Genomic DNA, 21,038 nt, shown 5'->3' on the forward strand with positions numbered 1-21,038 from the left:
TGGGCATTTGAGCTGATTCCAGTTCTTAGCTACTGAAAATATCTCTAGTAGTAGAGTGTTTAAAAAATTGAGTTGAGGGCTGGAGAGATGGCTTAGCAGTTAAGGCACTTGCCTGTAAAGCCAAAGGACCTCGGTTCGATTCCCCAGGACCCATATAAGCCAGATGCACAAAGTGGTGCATGCATCTGAAGTTTGTTTGCTGTGGCTGGAAGCCCAGGAGTGCCCATTCTCTCCTCTCTTCATTTATCTCTCTCTCTCTCAAATAAATTAATTAATTAATTAATTAATTATTTAAAAATTCAATTGAGAAGCCACTAAGGCACTTGTCAGCAAAGCCTGATGGGTTCAATTCCCCAGTACTCCCATAAAGCCGGATACACAATTTTGTGCATGTATCTGGAGTTCATTGGCAGTGGCTAAAGGCTCCAGCCTGCCCATTCTCTGTCCCTTCCCCCCCCCCTTTCTCTCTCTCTCTGCTTTCAAGTAAATAAAATATTAATAAAAATTCAATTGAGGGGTTGGGGAAATGGCTCAACGGTTAAAGGCGCTTGCTTGCAAAGCCTGCTGTTCTGAGTTAATTTCACAGCACCCATGTAAAGCCAGTTGCAAAAAGTGGCACAAGCATCTGGCATTTGTTTGCAGGGTCAGGAGACCCTGGCATACCAGGAATCACACACACACATACAACAACAACAAAAAGTACTCAGTTGTGCCTGTGTCTAGCCATTCTTACCACATATATTATGTTTTTGACTTGCCACTTTTCTTGTTTGTTTGCCACACCCATTGTAAGTAAGGTTCAGAAGAGAGTTTTGCCTATTTTCAGCTGCACTGGCCACTAACACTGTGCCTGCCTGCACATGGTAAGGACTCAGTTCTTGTCTGTGGCATGAATTAATAGACTAGAAATAGTGCAATGAGAAAATAGAAAAGGGAGAAAGTGGTTGAGGAAGACCTCAGGAGGTGGGAGACCTTGGAACAAACCTGAAGGAGGGAAGGAAGGGTGCTTTATTGATCCTGGGAGGAGAGCATGATGGGTAAGTGCAAAGGTCAGAGAGGCCAAGGACTGAAGCAGACTACACCAGGGAAACAGCTACAGAAAATGCCACAGTGATACAAAAGGGCTGAAAATAGAAAACCATGAAGAACGTCTTAAGGGTTTTGGCATTTTATTGTGAATGAAATGTGAAGCCATTTTTAAACTTGGTGCTGATCAAAGATGGGATCGTAGTTTGGTACCTAGAGGGTTGCTTAGGGTGTAGTATGCTGGGGAAGAATTCGGGGGAGGGGGCAAGAACAGAGGATCAATCAGTAAAAGGGCTGTTATAATAGCAACTTGAACCGGGTAGTAACAGTTTGAGTGATGAGAACTGGTCAGTGTAAGGCTGTTGTCTGGGGAATGAAGAGTAAGGCAGATTCCAGGCATTCATCTAAACAAATAGAAAGGGTTGCTGTTTGTGGGAAGAATTGAGAATTTTTGTTTTGTTTGAGACGGGGCCTGTCTATGTGGCTCTGGCTGGCCTGGAACTCACTATGTAAACCTCAACTCTGAGAGGTCTACCTGCCTCTGTATCCCAGGTGCTGGGCTTATAGGTGTGAACCACCGTACCTGACCAGAAGCTCTGTTTTGAAATTGTTATATTTTTGGTACATAGATTAACTTAGAGACAAATAGTTGCTCCTCATCAATGGATGGAGATGATATATAAACACAAGATAGGGGCTGGAGAGATGGCTCCATCATTAAGGCATTTGCCTACAAAAACCTGAGTTCAATTCCCCAATACTCTCATAAAGCCAGATGCACAAAGTAGTGCATGCATTTGGAGTTCATTTGCAGTGGCTAGAGGCCTTGGTGTGCACATGTTCTGTCTCTCCACTTCCAAGTAAATTTAAAGTTATATATATATAAATGAATGAATGGGTGATATCTCCAAGAGTCTGACTGGGAGGAATATCTGCAAAACTGAGCTCTGGTCTTTTCCATTCCTGAATGGATGAAAACAGCAAAAGAGACTGCAGGTGTTTTTACCAGTGGGCAGGAGGAAGACAGCCAGTATGGAATTCTAGAAACCAAAGAAGGTACTTCAAGGAAGGCAGAGTGATCGAACTATTTCAAATGTCACTTGATACGTCAGGTGAAATAAGTGAGACGCGAACAGAAGGATTTAAAGCATGAAGGGGAAGCTGGGGAGAGAGGGGTGAAAGGTGCTTGCTTACAAAACCTAGAGGTCTTTTGCAAGAGCAAGAGTCCCTGGCCACCCATTCTCATATTCACATTTTCATTCTCTCTCCCAAATAAATAACCTTGTTAATGTAAAGGGGAGTGTTTGGCTGAAATGATAAGGATGAAAGGCCAAATGGAATGGGTTTAAAAGAAATCAGAGAAAAGGAATTAAAACCGTGAATAAAGCTCTGACTCTTGGAGGAATTCTATTGGAAAGGAGCTCAAAGAAAAGGTGTAATACGTGGAAGGGGAGAATCAGGGGAGGGTTCCTTTTAAGGTGGTAGAAACTATAGTCTAGATGTTCACTAATAGAAATGGTGGAGTAGGGCCGGAGAGATGTCTCAGCGGTTAAGGTGTTTGCCTGCAAAGCCAAAGGATCCCGGTTCAATTCTCCAGGACCCACAAGAGCCAGGTGCACAAGGTGGTTTGTGTATCTGGAGTTTGTTTGCAGTGGCTGGAGGCACTGGAGCACCCATTCTCATTCCCCCCCCCCCCCTTGAGCATGCACTCTCACTTTCTGTCTCTTTCTCTCAACTAAATTAATAAAAATAAATTAAAAAGAAATGGTGTAGTAGCCAGGCTTGGTGGCGCACACCTTTAATCCCAGCACTCAGGAGGCAGAAAGAAGTAGGAGGATCACCATGAGTTTGAGGCCACCCTGAGAATACAGAGTGAATTCCAGGTCAGCCTGGGCCAGAGTGAGACCCTACCCCCAAAAAAGTATAAAAAGAAATTGTGTACTACAGAGGGAGTAAGGGCCTGAAAGAGGGCGGAACACAAGAAGGGATGCATCGGAGCTTAAGGTGAGGCAAGTACAAGGGCATGGAAGCCATGTGGGCAGGTGACAGTGGCAGAGGCTTCACCTGTGCGACTTCTGTACATCAGCCGTGCAATAAGGAACAAAGGCTTTGAGAATGGGAAAGGGGGGGCTTGAAGATGGAGGACCGTAGACTGTCAGGGGAACGTCAGGTGGTTGAATAGCACAAAAAGCCCGCCTGGAGCAAGGGCCCTGACTCAGCTGAGGAATGAGAGACAGTGAAAGAGTAGGTCCTGTCACAGGAAGGAATGATGGTACTCACGAGGAGAAGGAATGAGCTGGAGAGACACGTGTTTGACAGGAGGAGCATGTGGTGTGTGAGGTGGGAATGTGAGGTGTACTCAGGGATACGGATCTGGAGTGCATTGGCAGTGGCTAAAGGCCCTGGCAAGCCCATTCTCTCTGTCTCTTCCTCTCTCTCTCATAAATAAATAAAAATATTTTTAAAAAGACAGGAAGATAGAAAAACTGTAGCTGGACCTATAATCCCAGCATTCAGAAGGCTAAGGTAGGAGGATCACTATGAGTTCAAGGCCAGACTGGACTACAGTCCTCAAACAGATAATTAATTGTTGGACTGGAGAGATGGCTTAGCAGTTAAGGCGCTTACCTGTGAAGCATAAGGATCCAGGTTTGACCCCCCCAGAACCCATGTAAGCCAGATGCACAAATTTACACATGCATGCAAGGTGGCACATGCGTCTAGAGGTGCCGGTGCACCAATTCTCTCATAAAAAAAAGTTATTGATCACTGCTGTAGGCTTAAGAGAACTTATTTTATGCTGTAAATAAAGGGGAAATCACACATATAACCCATTTCTTTTGGGCTCTATGTGTGTGGACAAGGGTCTGTGTGTCTCGTATGCCTGATCTCATTCCCATTGGCCAGCCCTAGTCTGCAAAGGGCCTTTGCCTCTAAGAAGCCACTTAAATCTTCCTGGGAGCCTTCTCTGACTCTCCATATCGGATTTTTAAAAAAATTTTTTGTTTATTTTAATTTATTTATTTGAGAGCAACAGAGAGAGAAAGAGGCAGATATAGAGAGAGAATAGGTGCAACAGGGCCTCCAGCTGCTGCAGACGAACTCCAGACGCATGCACCCCCATGTGCATCTGGCTAACGTGGGGCCTCAGGAATGGAGCCTCGAACCGGGGTCCTCAGGCTTCATAGGCAAGCACTTAGCCGCTAAGCCATCTCTCCAGCCCTCTATGTCGGATTCTGTGAGCTCCTCCTGTGTTTGCCCGACGTGTAGTACTGTAGCTCAGTGGTAGTCTGGTGCATGGAGTGTAGTGAGCAGTAGGAAAAGCCTGTCTCCTCTGAGAGAGCTTAGAGCTAGGATGGCAAGGATACTTGTCCTTCCTCGGTAAATCCGTCACCTCAGCTAGTTTGTTACCAGTGTGAAGACGAAATAGATAATGAATAAGCAATTTGTAAGTGTAGATTCAAAAAATTTTATATGCTAATGAAATCAATGAAGCAGTCCCATCATTTTTTTTTTCTCTTTTAAGGTCTTTGTCATGTCAATAGCTTTATTTTTTAATGTATATTTATTTATTTGTGAGAGAAAGAGAGAATGAGAGAGAGAGACAATGGGCACACCAGGGCCTCCAGCCACTGCAAATGAACTCCAGAAGCATGCACCACCATGTGTATCTGGCTTACATGGGATCTGGGGGCTCAAACCTGGGTCTTGAGGCTTCCCAGGCAAGTGCCCTAACTGCTAAGCCATCTCTCCAGCCCCCAGTACTTTTATAATCTTACAGTCTTCCAAAAAGAAGGTCAGAATGGTGGAAACATGCATGCGTGTGAGTACGTTTCTTTAGCTGTGCTGTGGATTAAACCCAGGCCTTACCTGAGCTACACAAGCATTCCGCTGTTGAGCTGCTCTCCTATACTTGTTTTTGTAAACTTTTTTTAAATTCAAATTAGGTTGTTTGGGGCTGGAGAGATGGCACAGTGGTTAAGGGCCCTTGCTTGCAAGTGTGCCATCTGGGTTCAATTACCCAGTACTCATGTAAGGCCAAATGCACAAAGTGGTACATGTGTCTGGAGTTTGTATGCAGTGGCAAGAGGCCTTGGTGCACCCATTCTCTTTCTTCTTTCTCTCAACTAAATAAATACAAATATTTTTAATTGGGTTATTTTTTAATTTAATTTTTTAAAATATTTATTTATTTGAGAGGGAAGAGAGGCAGATAGAGAATGGGCATGCCAGGGCCTCCAGCCACTGCAAACTAACTTTAGGTACAGACGCCACCTTGTGCATCTGGTTTACTGGGGAATCAAACCTGGGTCCTTAGACTTGACAGGTAAGCACCTTAACTGCTAAGCCATCTCTCCAGCCCCATTAATTTTATGTTTATTTATTTATTTGAGAGAAAGAGGCATATAGACAGAGAATGGGCATGCCAGGGCCTCTAGCTATTGCAAATAAACTCCAGATGCATGTATCACCATCTGGCTTACATCGGTACTAGAGAATTGAATCTGGTCCTTGGGTTTCACAGGCAAGCACTTTAACCGCTAAGCCATCTCTCCAGCCACCTAAATTGGATTATTTTTATTTTCCCTAATTTTAACATAATTTCTAGGGAGAAATTATTACATGTATATATTTTATTTTAAACATTTTAAAGAAAAAAACGGAATTTTGAATTTTTTTTCCTTTTAGCTTGGGATGTAGTAATGCCGGCCAGACTTCTCAGAGTCCTTTTTGGTTCACACAGTATACTATCCAAAGCACATCACTACCAAAGATGCATTTATCAATCACTGAGACCATCTACAGAATTTGAAAGTACAGCATGCCCCAGCACCCTGACGACGCGTCATGGCCTGGATTTATTCTTCCCTTGTCCAGCAGTTGGTGGCTGGAATAAGCCTGGGATCCCAGGGATGAGCCAGATCCCATGGAGTACAAGCAGACGCTCTCCACTCAATGCTGCCCGCCGCTGGGATGAGACGGCATGCCATCCAGCCATGGTGCCGTTCGGGACTCACGGGAAACTGACCCACACACCACGTCTCCTGGGTTCTAAGTGGTTTTTAAAAATATTAATGAGGTATTACTCATCTTTATCAACCGAAAAATTTGTTCCCAAACAAGACCTTCCCCACATCAAGAGACCGCTGAAAGCATCCAGGACCCGGCAGCCATCCAGGGCCAACCTTCCCGTCCTGTCTGTGGATGAGGTAAGGCTTTTTTTTGTCTCTCCACCCTCGCTTCCTCCCTGAACCACAGCCTCTCCCAGCTAGTGTGAAAACACTGGCAGCCAAGCTCGGATCCTGTGCAAGATCCAGGAAGCCTAACCTAGCCAGCGTGGCTCACACACTTCGTTTTTCAGGATGAGTTGCACATATAAAGATAAAATACAAGCCGGACGTGGTGGCACTCTCCTTTAATCCCAGCACTCGGGAGGCAGAGGTAGGAGGATCGCTGTGAGTTTGAGATTACATAGTGAATTCCAGGTCAACCTGGGCTAGAGTGAGACCCTACCTTGAAAAACCACACAAAAAAAAGATAAAATACAGTCAGTGAAAGATAAAAACATGTAGTTTATGAGAGGATTAGTCACTGGAAAGAGAGTATTCAGCTCAGTCTGAAAGTAAGTCTGCTTCAAGAGCTGTCGCCACAGCCAGGCGAGCATTCATCAACGGGTTCCTGTGCCTGCAAGTGAGACGACATGGCAAGGTAGTCACCGAGCAGCAAGAGAATTTGTGCTTCTTTTTCCCTTCTGAAGTTCAAGGGGATGTTTTTATTCACTGCTGAGTGGTTTCTGGGCATTTTTCAGCTGCATGTCCATTGTCCTCTAGGCTATGGGCAGTTTAAGGTTAGAGTCAAGGCCTCTATGTCTTGAACTGTGCTTTTTACTCACATGTGTACTGGAAAGAAGCAAAGAGGGCTGGAAAGATGGCTCAGTGGTTAAAGTCACTTCTTGGCAAAGCCTGCTAGCCTGGTTTCATTTCCCACAGTACTCAAGCAAAGCCAGATGCACAAAGTGACACGTGTCTGGTGTTCATTTGTAGGTTCAAGAGGCCTTTGCACACACTATCTGTCTCTCTCTCTCTGCTTGCAAATAAATATATTTAAAAAAAAAAAAAACAGGTAAAGTGTAGTGGAGAGATGGCTTAGCAGTTAAGGCGTGTGCCTGTGAAGCCTAAGGATCCATATTCAATTCTCCAGATCCCACATAAGCCAGATGCACAAAGATGAGGCAAGCACAAGGTCACATATGCCCACCAGCTGGCACAAGTGTCTGGAGTTCAGTTGCAGTGGCTGAGGCCCTGCACTCAAAGGTGGGAAGATCACTGTCAGTTTGAGGTTAGCCTGGGCTAGAGTGAGACCCTACCTCAAAAAAAGAAGGGGGGAAGGCTGGATGGATGGCTTAGTGGTTAAGACATTTGCCTGTAAAGCCAAAGGACACGGGTTTGATTTCCCAGGACCCACATTAGCCAGATGCACAAGGTGGTACATGTGTCTGGAGTTCATTTGCAGCCATTAGAGGCCCTGGCGCACCCCTTCTCTCCCTCTCTCTGTCTGCCCCTCCCCCCCAAAGAAAGAAATATATTTTTTTAAATAGAAGGCAGAGGTAGGAGGATTGCCATGAGTTCGAGGCCACCCTGAGACTACATAGTAAATTCTAGGTCAGCCTAAGCTAGAGTGAGAGCCTACCTCGAAAAAAATAAAAGAACTCATCCTCAGGTAATGATGAGTTACCTTTAGAAACTAGTTTGGTTTCACTTCCTGGGTGCTTTCTCTGCACCCTGAACATAGAGAATGAGCATGTTTACAAAGACTGCTGTGGCCCCTGCCTTTGCAGGAGAGCCTCAGAACTTTGGGGTGGCCAGGGAAGTTCACATCCAAGTGACCTTAGTGACATCAGGGGTAAAACCTTGAGTTGGAGGCAGATCTGGGAAGAAGGTCACAGTGTTCACCTATGGCTTGATGCATCAGGTTTCTGGGGAAGAAGGTGTGACTGTTACTGATGCATCTGCTTTGGGCTGTAGGTTGTAAACCATTACGGAGGCTTTCTTTTCTTTGGGCTGCCCTAGACGTGAAAGCAGTTTTCTTGAATTCTATTTTTTTTAATATTTTTAATTATTTGCAAGTAGAGAGAGAGAGAATGGACACACCAGGGTCTCTTGCTACTATAAACGAACTCCAGTTGGATGTACCACTTTGTGCATCTAGGTTTACATGGGTAGTGGGGCATCAAACCCCAGGCCACCAGGATTTGTAACTAAGTGCCTTTAACGTCTGAGCCATCTCTCCAGCCCTGCTTTTCTTTTCTTTTTCTTATAGGAAAGGATTTGAGGAAAAATTTCAAAAATAAGCACAGTTTCAAGTGAGATCATAAAGGCATTCAAATTGAAGGCAGAGGAAACATTGACCTGTGAGCGTGTTCACCGTGCCAGTAGTGTTCCACACCCAATGTCGGATGTCCTTCATGTACACAGAGTTAGTGATTAAGATCTGGAGGGATGGCTTAGCGGTTAAGGCACTTGCCTGCAAAGCCAAAGTACCCAGGTTCGATTCCCCAGAACTCACGTTAGCCAGATGCACAAGATGGTGCATGAGTCCGGAGTTCATTTGCAGTGGCCAAAGGCCCTGGCATGCCCATTCTCTTTGTGTGTCTTTCTCTCTTTCACTCTCTGTCATATAAATAAAAAATTTAAAAAGACCCAGTATGGTACACACCTTTAATCCCAGCACTCAGGAGGCAGAGGTAGGAGTATCACCGAGAGTTTGAAGCCACTCTGAGACTACATAGTGAATTCCAGGTCAGTCTGAGCTACAGTGAGATCCTACCTTGAAAAAGGCAAAAAAAAAAAAAAAAAAAATTTTAAAGAAAGAACTCCTGAATTACCTCACCCTCCAGCTTCTCCTCCTGCCTCTGAAAATCCAAGCTCCTAATCAAAGTTTGTATCTCTGGCAAGTAGCCCCCATCCTGAAACCACCTTGGAGCTCACCAGTGTTGCCTCATTAAAACACATGGCATTCCCATCGCTCAGGGGATTCAGTAGCTCTGTGCCGAGAACCAAGGGCAGAGAGTGGATGGTACCACAAAGGCTGCTGCGTGGTGGCGTGTCCTTAGGACATGGGGGGGGGGGGGGCCTCCGCCCAGGATCACGTGCACCTTTCTCTTGTCCCAGGGGAAGCAGTGCTGTCGTGACACACTGGCACTCCTTCAGCAGTGGTGCCATGTAGATGACCAGCCCCATCTGCTGGCACATGTCGCCTGTGGCCCGAAACCAGAATGTACTGAAGTGCGGCGGATTTTTGTTGTTACTTACTTTGTTTTGTGTTGTATATTTTAAAATAGATGGGATGGAGAGATGGCTTAGTGGTTAAGCACTTGCCTATGAAGCCTAAGGACCCCGGTTCAAGGCTCAATTCCCCAGGACCCGCATTAGCCAGATGCACAAGGGATCACACGTGTCTGGAGTTTGTTTGAAGTGGCTGGAGGCCCTGGCGCGCCTATTCTCTCTCTCGCTGTCTGCCTCTTTCTCTCTTTCTCTCTCTCTCTCTCTCTCTGTCGCTCTCAAATAAATAAAACTAAACAAACAAAAAAATAAAATAGAAAGGCCTAGATCCATGGTCAAAACCCAGTGGCTTTTAGGTTGGCTTGGCACATCCATTTAAGAACAAGTTAGACAGGCGCGGTGCCTCACATCTGGAGTGCCACCACTTGGAAGGCTGAGGCCAGCCTGAACTACAGAGTGAGATCGCACCTCAAACAAAAAAGATGTTCCCATCCCTAAACTGGAAGGATGCTTCACGGATGCACTACTTAAAAAATAAGGATTCACTGTAAACAGCCAGAAAAAGGCATGTCTGAAAATGACTGATGAGTTAATAAGAGAAAGGAAAGTGTGGACATGTCACTCTAGCTCTTTTCCCTGTGCCACGTTGGCTTAAATAAAAACTCAGTGTTCGAAGGCAGAGGAAACAAAACAAGTTGCCAACAGAAGTCAATTTAAAAACTTAGTGAGGTAGGGGCTGGAGAGATAGCTTAGAGGTTCAGGCGCTTGCCTACAAAGACAAAGGACCCAGGTTCAATTCCCCAGGACCCACATAAGCCAGATGTACAAGAGGCACATGCGTCTGGAGTTCGTTCACAGTGGTGGGAGGCCCTGGTATACCCATTCTCTCTCTTTCTCTCTCGCTCTCACTCTCTCCTTATTTCTCTCTCTCAAATAAATAAATAAATAAATGTTTTATTTAAAAAAAAAAAAAACTTAGGTATTTTGTGAATAGAGGAGCCCACAACTTTGAGAAAAATAAGGGTGACCATCCTCAGAACTGTGCTGATGTGCAGCCCTGGGCGTGGGTGGAGCTGTGGCAAAGACTTGGAGGGGCTGAGTTACGGGGCCTGAGCCCCCACCTGCCTTCTCATGGGCAGGAGCTCCCTGAACTTTCTTCTTCTTTTTTTAAGAGGGAGAGAGAAACAGAGAGGGAGAATGGGTGTGCCAGGGCCTCCAACAACGGCAAAGGAACTCTTAGATGCATGCGCCCCCTTGTGCATCTGGCTAACGTGGGTCCTGGGGAATCAAACCAGAGTCCTTTGGCTTTGCAGGCAAACACCTTAACCACTAAGCCATCCCTCCAGCCCTCTTCTTCCTTTCTTAGTCCAGTAAAGTCTCTAAACCATTGGAAAAAGGAATGAGTAAGTTAAAACCATGTTTAGTTTATTCGTGTGGTCTGTTTGAGCCCAGGCATATTTTCTCTAGAAGGTATAAGGGATGAATATATGAGCAAAATATATACATGTATAAATGGTAAGAGGTAAATTTAAGACAAATATTAGTTTTAGTTTTTTGAGATAGGGTCTCACTCCAGCCCAGACTGACCTGGAATTCACTGTGCAGTCTCATGATGGCCTCAAACTCACAGCTCTTCTACCTTAGCCTCCCAAATGCTTGGATTAGAGGAGTGTGCCACCATGCCCAGCTAAAAATAGTGTTTGAAAGTTTAAAGACCTCACAGCTTATACAGTGAAACCATTTGGGGTCCACTCTTAACTTGGACTACCGAAACTCCTTTGCGCAATAAACTGGGAAGAGCCCCGCTTTCTGGTCTTGAAGTCCCTCATCTGAACAGCAGCCCAGCTGAGACGAAGCTAAGGGCACCCAGATCACAGGCTAGCCAGAGCTTTGTGGGTCTCCAGCAGAGTCCCCTGCCCTAGGAGGATGTTCACATTTGAATAGCCCGTGGGAGTCAGGAGAGGATGGGGGAAAGTAGTAACAACAGTAATGCCATGTTTTTGTTTTTGTTTTTTTTTTAAATTTGGTGTCTAACCTGACAGGTCAGCAGAACTCTGAAAAGGCCACTGTTGCAGTCAGGTTCCCATTGCTGGCAGAAAATACCCGATCAAGAGCAGCTGGTGGGGGAAAAGGGTTTATTTTGGCTTACAGACTCGAGGAGACATTCCATCATGGCAGGAGAAAACAATGGCATGAGCGGAGGGTGAACATCACCTCCTCATCAACACCAGGTGGACAACAGCAACAGGAGAGTGTGCCAAACACTGGCAAGAGGAAGCTGGCTATAACACCCATAAGCCCACCCCTGACAATAGACTGCCTCCAGGAGGCGTTAATTCCCAAATCTCCATCAGCTGGGAACCTAGCATTCAGCGCACCTAAGTTTATGGGGGACACCTGAATCAAACCACCCCAGCAGGGAAGCGCCTTACCCACTAAGCCGTCTCTCCAGTCTTGAATTTTGTTTGTTTGTTTGTTTCTGTCTCCCTCTAGCCCAGGCTGACCTGGAGTTCACCATATCTCAGGCTGGCCTTGAACTCACAGCATTCCTACTTCTGCCTCCCAAGTGCTGGGATTTAAAGGCATGTGCCTCTACACCCTGGTTACTTTATAATTCTTAAGTCTCAAAAGCCAGTGTAGAGGCTGGAAAGATGGCTTAGCAGTTAAGGCACTTGCCTGCAAAACCATAGGACCCAGGTTTGATTCCCCAGGACCCACATAAGCCAGATGCACAAGGTAGCACGTGTGTTTGGCTTACCTGGGTCCCGTAGAATTAAGCTGGGATCCTTTGGCTTTGCAGCACCTTGACCACTAACCCATCTCTGCAGCCCTGAAAGTTTAACTCTTAAAGAACTTTCAAAAAATCTTGATCACATCCCTACTGAGAAATAGATATAACATTTTACATGCATAGTGACCCAGTGTACATGAAGAAACACAAGGTGTATGATAGAAAGCTTTTCTTAGAGTAATGCTGTGTATTTTCTTGTAGTTTTTGCTTACTTATTTTCTTTGGCTTTGCAAGCAAGCGCCTTAACCTTAAGCCATCTCTCCAGCATTGCTTGCTTATTTTTCATTGCTGGGTATCAAAACCAGGACCTCATGTACCCTAGGAAAGCACTCTACCACTGAGTCACATCCCCAGCCCTATTTTATTTAATTCCCCAATCCCCCCCCCTTTTTTTTCTTTCTTTTCTTTCTTTTTTTTTTTTTTTTTTTTTTTGGTTTTTCTAGGTAGGGTCTCACTCTAGCTTGGAGTGACCTGGAATTTGCTCTGTAGTCCCAGGGTGGCCTCCAACTCTCGGTGATCCTCCTACCTTTTCCTCCCAAGTGCTGGGATTAAAGGCGTGTGCCACCACGCCAGGTTTATTTAATTTTCCTAAAAAGCTGAGTTTGGCCAAGCATGGTGGCACACGCCTTTAATCCCAGCACTCCAAAGGCAGAGGTAGGAGGATCCATGTTTGATTCCCACCAGTTGACTTGTGACTTTCCTTTTAGGGTGACTGGGGCCATCTTTTTGACTGGCAGAAGGGAGCTGAAATTCTCCTCCATGTAACTTCTCCAGCTTCGCCCCCACTGTATGTGGCCTTCCCTTGAGGTGCTGGATAGAGCCCCCTAGGGGAACCCACCCGCCCTCACAGGTGGGAGCCCTCTAGTAACTGTTGGTGCCCTTCCCCAACGCAGACCCTGATGCACTGCACGGCATTCGCCACAGCAGACGCGTACCACCTGGGACCTCTGTCTCAAGAGCTGGCCTCCCATGGATACGTGGAAGTAACAAGCTTGCCTAGAGGTATTTCTGCTTGAACCTGGGGCCAAGTATGTTAACGTGAGTTAGAAAATAGCTTTCCTGTGTCTCAAGTACGTATTTCATTTGCACATCATTGTCTGTTTAAAGGATTGTCTTTACAAGTGACTTGTTAAAAAATTACACAGCACTCAGGAGGCAGAGGTAGGAGGATCAGGTAGGAGGATCGCTGTGAGTTTGAGGCCACCCTGAGACTCAATAGTGAATTCCAGGACAGCCTGGGGTACAGTGAGACCCTACCTCAAAAAAAAAAGAAAAAAAAAGAGCTATTCTGGAGCTGCAGAGATGGCTTAGCGGTTAAGGCGTTTGCCTGCAAACTATTAAAAAAATAATAAAATAAAAGCTATTCTAATCCACAAAATTGACAGAAACTAGGAAAAGTTTTAAAAAATGTATACCTGAGCTGGGTGTGGTAGTGCACGCCTTTAATCCCAGCACTTGGGAGGATCGCCGTGAGTTCGAGGCCACCCTAAGACTACATAGTGAATTCCAGGTCAGCCCGGGCCAGAGTGAGACCCTACCTCAAAAAACCAACCAACAAACAAAATGTGTGTGTGTGTGTGTGTGTGTGAGAGACACACACACACCTGGGCTGGAGAGATGGCTTAGTGGTTAAGGCGTTTGCCTACGAAGCCAAAGGACCCAGGTTCCATTCCCCAAGGCCCACATAAGCCAGCTGCACAAGGGGCATTTGCAGTGGCTAGAGGCCCTCGTGTGCCCATTCTCTCTCTCTGTTTCTCTTCTCTCCCTCCCTCTCTCTCTCTATCTCTCCTTGCAAATAATTAAAAAATTAATCCATTTTTAAAAAAAAAAACCTGGTAGTTAATGGTCGCTGGAGGAGGTAGAGCCATTTTCTTTTTAATTTAATCCAGTGGGTCACCAAGAAAAAAAATGTAAGTAGGAGGGGGATTAGTGGGGAAAAATAAAGGGTTCTGCAGAATTAGGAGGCTGCAAGAGAGGGCATTGGCAGGTGAATATAATCAAAATACATTATATGAAATCATCAAAAATTTTAAATACTAAAAAGTTGCCAGTCCAATACTTTATAACACTTTATAAGAAATAAAATTTAATTGAAGTTTTAGGAGAGTACTAAAGAGTCTTGAGAAAACACTGTTTTACATTAAAAGAAATAATAACTTAGAAAAATTTAGTGACCCTGGAGATAGGCAAGTTTTGAGAAAACTTAACGCATTTGCCTCTAGCTAAAATAGCAGATTCAAGACTTCCCTGCTACAGAGGTAATTTTTTTGTTTGTTTGTTTTGTTTTGTTGATTTTTTGAGGTAGGGTCTCACTCTAGCCAGGCTGACCTGGAATTCACTATGTAGTCTCAGGGTAGTCTTGAACTCACAGTGATCCTCCTACCTCTGCCTCCCGAGTGCTGGGATTAAAGGCGTGCGCCACCACGCCCGGCCAGAGGTAATTTTTTAAAAGATCCTTTAAGAAAGTTTAAATGTCATTGTGCTTTTCCATTTTTTTTTTAAATTTAGATAGACTATTAGATTAAGAGAAAAAAGCTGGCGTGGTGGCACATGCCTTTACTCTCAGCACTCAGGAGGCAGAGGTAGGATTGCCCAGAGTTCAAGGCTACCATGAGACTACATAATGAATCCCAGGTCAGCCTGGACTAGAGTGAGATCCTACCTCAAAAAATAAAAATGGTTGGGGACGGGGGGGAGGTACAAAGAGACCCTGCCACGTGGGAGGCAGGAGGAAGAAAGGCACCCAGTGGAAGCAGTGCGGCCTGAGGCCCACCAGAGCAGGGACCTAGAAACTCAGGGAAGGTGAAAAGCCAAAAGGAGCTGCTTTTTCATTGTCAAGGATCTGAACAGACTATTTGATTTTAAGGCAAGTTTACCTAGAACAACAGTGGTGTGTACAGTCCCCCACCCCAAAGATCAAGTGGGTGATGGGCAACCTCTGGCACTGAAGATTGTTGGGAGTGGTTCTGGACATTGTAGATGGGAGCTCTTTTCCTTTAATTTATGTTGCTTTTAGCTAAAGATAAACTCTGTTCCGCAAAGTATGTAGCAGTTAGTGTCAACTCCAAGTAAGGTAGATACAGCTGGGTTGTGGGGGTAATAATCCTTGCACTCAGGAGACAGAGGTTGGAAGATTGCTGTGAGTTTAAGGCCACCCTGAGACCAGTGAACTCCCGGTCAGCCCTGGTGAAACCCTTGGGTGGGGGGGAGTAGATAAGGGTTTTTGACTCTGAATCCTACCCGGAATGCCGAGGCATAGGTATCCTGATATGTTAAATCATAAGCCACATATGGGACTTATGTCTGTAATACTATCATCCAAGAGACTGAGGCAGAAAGATCAAAAATTGGAAGCCAGCCTGGGCGGTACCCTGTCTTAAAAAAAGAAAGACAGAAAGAAAAATTAAAGTTAAGTCAAGGATCTTTTCAAACCCCACTTTACTTCCTAGGGCAAGAGCTGTCTACTCTTTCCATCTCCTAAATTCTGGCTTCCCCATTTCTGGAAACCCAGCTCATGTGCCCTCTTGGCCATGAGCTGCCTTCCTTCTGTTAAGTTCTGTCTGTAATCTAATAAAACTGTAAACTTAAAGAAGTTGCATTAAACATTTTACACTTATCTGTAGCTAGGATCCACATATGAGAGAGAACATGTGACGCTTGGCTTTCTGGGCACTTAGCCTGTGGTGCACAAATCAGTGGTGATGCACATCTTTAATCCCAGCACTCAGAAGGCAGAGGTAGGAGAATTGTGTTTGAGGCCATCCTGAGACTACATAGTGAATCGCAGGTAAGCCTGGGCTAGAGCCAAACCCTACCTTGAAAAACCAAAAAACAAATTTCTTTTTACAAATTTCTAATGATACCTCAGAGCTGGAGAGTTGGGTTAGTGGTTAAGGCATGTGCCTGTAAAGCCAAAGGGCCCAGGTTCAATTCCCCAGGACCCACATTAAGTCTTATATACAAGGTGTTACACACATCTGGAGTTCATTTGCAGCAGCTGAATGCCCTGGTGCTTCCATTCTCTCTCTTTCCCCCTCCCTCCCTCATAAATAAATAAATAATGATGTCCCAGTTGGTATGTGTTGTTTATAATCTATATTATAGAATATTTTTATACTTATATGAAATATTAATAGGTAAAACTACAAAGTGATGAACATTGATACATGTTTGACAACATAAGATTAATATTTTTCATTATGAATTTCAGTAGTGGTACTTCTCATGATTAACCTGGAAAGTAGTTACAGGTTTTTAAGATTTATTTTTATTTATTTATTAGAGAAAGGGGGAGAGAGGCAGAGAGAGAATGGGCACACCAGGGCCTCTAACCACTGCAAACGAATTCCAGATGCTTGCACCACCATGAACATCTGGCTTATGTGTGACATGGAGAATTAAACCTGGGTCCTTAGGCTTCGTAGGCATGTGCCTTAACCACTAAGCCATCTCTCCAGCCCGATGTTTTCTTTTTAATCTTCATTTATTTGCAAGCAGAGAGAGATAGAGAGATAGAAGAGAGAGACACAGAGCGATTGGACATGCCGGGGCCTCTAGCCACTGCAAAGGAACTCCAGGTGCATGCACTACTTTGTGCATCTGGCTTATGTGGGTACTGGGAAATGGAACCCAAGTCACTAGGCTGTGCAGGCAAGTGCCTTAATCACTAAACCATCTCTACAGCCCCTAGTTATGTTTTAAGATGGCCACAATCTTTATGTGTGCACATTTTCTATTAGATCATACTTTATATACAAAATAATATAATGACTTAAAAATTGAGGCATCTGGGGGTGTAACTCAGTTGATAGAGTGTTTCCTAATACATATGAAGCGCTCAGTTTTGATTCCCCTGCGCCACATAAAAGTGGATGTGGCAGCACATTCTTATAATCCCAGCACTGGGGAAGGGAAGCAGAACAAGACAGTCATGGTACCCTCAGCTACACAGGGAGTTTGAGGCCACCCTGGGCTGTATGAGATCCTATCTCAAGAATATGTAGGTAACAAGCTGGGCCTGGTAGGACATACCTTTAATCCCAGCATTTGAGAGGCAGAGGTAGGAAGATGGCTGTGAGTTCAAGGCCACCCTGAGACTACAGAATGAATTCCAAGTCACCCTGGGACAGAGTGAGACTGTACCTTGAAAAACAAACCAAAAAAAAAAGTAATATATTCATAACCTCACATTTTAAATGAGTTAGATTGAAAGATGTTTAATTATTAATATATTCATAACCTCACATTTTAAATGAGTTAGATTGAAAGATGTTTAATTATTAATATATTCATAACCTCACATTTTAAATGAGTTAGATTGAAAGATGTTTAATTATTTTTAAACTATTTTTTAATATTTTATTTTTATTTATTTATTTGACAGAGAAAGAGGGTGAGAGAATGAGCATGCTGGGGCCTCCAGCCACTGCAAATGAACTCCAGATGCATGCGTCCCCTTGTGCATCTGGCTAACGTAGGTCCTGGGGAATCGAACCAGGGTCCTTTGGCTTTGCAGGCAAACTCCTTAACCGCTAAGCCATCCCTCCAGCCCAAGATGTTTAATTCTTAAACTGTAGCTGTATTGAACCTAAACATTAATGTTTATTAACTGGACAAGTAGTTAATTAACTAAAATGAGTGAAGCTGGCCGCCTTTAGTCCCAGCACTGGGGAGGCAGAGGTAGGAGGATGGCCATGGGTACGAGGTCAGGCTGAGCTAGAGACCCTGCCTCAAAAAGCAAAAATAAATAAGTAAATACATAAAATATTTTTAAGAAGCCGGGTGTGGTGGTGCACGCCTTTAATCCCAGCACTGGGGAGGCAGAGGTAGGAGGGTCACCGTGAGTTCAAGGCCCCCTGAGACCGCATAGTGAATTCCAGGTCAGTCTGGGACAGAGTGAGACCCTTCCTTGAGAAAATAAATTATATATATGCTTTTAAGAAATGAGTGTGATTAAGCTGTGGTATATAGGACTCTGAAAACTATCACAGTGTGTGTGTGGTGTTTTAGGAAAGTCATTTCTTATATGAGGTTTTTTTTCTTTCCATTTTAATTTTCACACCATAGAACTCTTCTGAAGTCTTTTTTTAAAAAAGAACAACTTTTTTTTTTCTTTTCACAATTCTTATTAACATTTTCCATGATTATAAAAAATATCCCATGGTAATACCCTTCCTCCCCCTCCCCCTGCAATTCCCTTTTGAAATTCCATTCTTCATCATCTTACCTCCCCATCTCAATCATTGTACTTACATGTATACAATACCAACCTATTAAATATCCTCCTTCCTTCCTTTCTCTTCCCTTTATGTCTCCTTTTTAACTTACTGGCCTCTGCTACTAAGCATTTTCATTCTCACACAGAAGCCCAGTCGTCTGTAGCTAGGATCCACATATGAGGGAGAACATGTGGCGCTTGGCTTTCTGGGCCTGAGTTACCTCACTTAGTAAAAACAACTTTTTGGTTGGTTGGTTTTTTTTTGGGGGGTTTTTTTGTTTTTTTTTTTAATTGATTTGAGAGCGTCAGACAGAAAGAGGCAGAGAGAGAGAGAATGGGCATGCCAGGGCCTCCAGCCACTGCAAACGAACTCCAGACACGTGCGTCACCATGTGCATCTGGCTTATGTGGGTCCTGGGGAATCGAGCCTCGAACCAGGGTCCTTAGGCTTAACCGCTAAACCATCTCTCCAGCCCTCTTGTGAAGCCTTAAGTAGAAAGTTGGAGATTGTACCAGAGAGCACTCCGATATATAAAGCCAGCCAAAGAACTTGATGAAAATGCTTACAGGTGGCTCTTGACACCTCGTGACACAGCTTTGTCTTTTGAAATCACAGATGCAGCAAATATTTTGGTGATGGGTGTGGAGAAGTCTGCCAAAGAAGGTGACCCTGGGACAATCTTCTTCTTCAGGTAAGATACGCCGCTGGGAGCTGCTGTGGCGAGGTCATCAGTCTCCGGAGTGCAGCGTGCCGCTCCTGTGGCAATGTTTGCTGTATCTGTGATCTATTTATCACCTGATTCTTGCTTGATCTGGGAGAGTGTCAGGTTTGGGAATCCTCTGGTAGCTCCTCCAATAAAATGAAAAGCTTCTTTTGTTTTGTTTTGTTTTCTTTTTGCTTTTTGAGGTAGGGTATCACTCTAGCTCAGGTTGACCTGGAATTCGCTATGTAGTCTCAGGGTGCCCTCGAACTCACAGTGGTCCTCCTACCTCTGCCTCCCAAGTGCCGGGATTAAAGGCATGCACCCCCACGCCCAGCTAACATGAAAAACTTCTTTTTTTTTTAAATTTTTTATTTATTTATTTATTTGAGAGCAACAGACACAAAGAGAAAGACAGATAGAGGGAGAGAGAGAGAATGGGCGCGCCAGGGCCTCCAGCCTCTGCAAACGAACTCCAGACGCGTGCGCCCCATTGTGCATCTGGCTAATGTGGGACCTGGGGAACCGAGCCTCGAACCGGGGTCCTTAGGCTTCACAGGCAAGTGCTTAACCGCTAAGCCATCTCTCCAGCCCGTGAAAAGCTTCTTGATAGTTGGAAAGAGGCAGGAGGGGACAGAGAAGGTGGGCAAAGGAAAGTGGTGAGGGGATTGTGATCAGGGTACGTTGTGTTTACACAGGGAGGCTGTCAAAGTTGAAAATGAAGGATTCTTTTCAACATTTTATTTACTATTATTTGAGAGCGAGTGAGAAAACAGGCAGATGGAGAGAGAATGGGCGCCCAGGGCCTTAGCCACTGCAAAGGAACTCCAGACACATGCACTACCTTGTGCATCTGGCTGTACATGGGTACTGGGGAATCAACCCTGGATCCTTTGGCTTGTCCTGCAAGCACCTTAACTGCTAAGGTATTTCTCTAGCCCCTGGAAGAATTTTTAATACAAGCAGTGTTACTTACTGTCTTTCACTGACTGAATTTATAGAAAGCGCGTTTCCCACTTCTCAGCACTACCTTTTCTCAGACTTCAGCATGGCCTCCGCTGGGCATGCCTTAGTGAACTCTGTGTAGGTCTCTTCCGTCCCTGGACACACTACGGTCGTTAGTGGTCTCATTAGGCTTTCCTAGATCAGAAGTTCTCATCTTATCCTGGATGCTGAAACCATCGCGACCCAAATGTCTGCCTAGTAAGAAACGTGTAAGGAATGACAGAGGGCTGGAAAGGCGGCTCAGCACTTCAGGCCTGCGCTCCATTCCCCAGTGCCCACGCACAGCCAGATGCACAAAGTGGCGCGCGCACGCATCTGGAGTTCTTTTGTAGTAGCTAGAGGCCCTGGCACACCCATATCCTCTGTCTTTCTCTCCTTGCAAATAAATAAATTAAAATTAAACAAAAACAAAGTATGAGATGCAGCCATCCTATGTTTACCTTCCATTCATTCCCATCTGAACCAAGCCAGGAGTGATGGCGCACGCCTTTTAATCCCAGCACTCAGGAGGCAGAGGAAGGAGGATTGCCATGATTCAAGGCCACCCTGAGTCTCCTTAGTGAATTCCAGGTCAGCCTGGGCTAGAGTGAGACCCTACGTTGAAAAACAACAAACAGTCTGGTGTGGTGGCGCACGCCTTTAATCCCAGCACTTGGGAGGCAGAGGTAGGAGGATCTCCGTGAGTTCGAGGCCACCCTGAGACACCATAGTGAATTCCAGGTCAGCCTGGGCTAGAGTGAGACCCTACCTCGAAAAACCAAAAAACAAAAAAAAAAAAAAAAAAAAGAAAACCAACAAACAAACAAAAAAACTGAACCAAATGTGACACCTAGGTACAAGAAGTTATAATATGATTATGCATAATCTTAAGTGTTTGAGAAGTCAGGATTTAGGAAGAATGACTGTAGCTAAGCAAGTCTGTCATTCCCCCCCAGTTGCACTGTGGGTAGATCTAGAAAGAGATGCTACCCAAACAGGGCTTTCCCTGCGTCTGAACAGTGTATTCTGCCTTGAAC

The 21,038-nt window shown here is 44.8% G+C and overlaps 1 protein-coding gene across 1 annotated transcript in view; it reads left to right on the plus strand.

The window, feature by feature from the left end:
• Positions 1–21,038, plus strand: part of Rmnd1 (required for meiotic nuclear division 1 homolog) — a 40,143-nt gene that overhangs the window by 1,213 nt on the left and 17,892 nt on the right. Inside the window, exons 2-4 of the mRNA XM_045159621.1 lie at positions 5,716–6,236; positions 12,993–13,101; positions 18,933–19,008. Coding sequence (XP_045015556.1) covers positions 5,730–6,236; positions 12,993–13,101; positions 18,933–19,008 — 692 coding nt within the window. The 5' untranslated portion in view covers positions 5,716–5,729. The remainder of the gene's footprint in view (positions 1–5,715; positions 6,237–12,992; positions 13,102–18,932; positions 19,009–21,038) is intronic.

Source organism: Jaculus jaculus, chromosome 9 (assembly GCF_020740685.1).
Source record: "Jaculus jaculus isolate mJacJac1 chromosome 9, mJacJac1.mat.Y.cur, whole genome shotgun sequence".
Lineage (NCBI taxonomy): Eukaryota > Metazoa > Chordata > Mammalia > Rodentia > Dipodidae > Jaculus > Jaculus jaculus.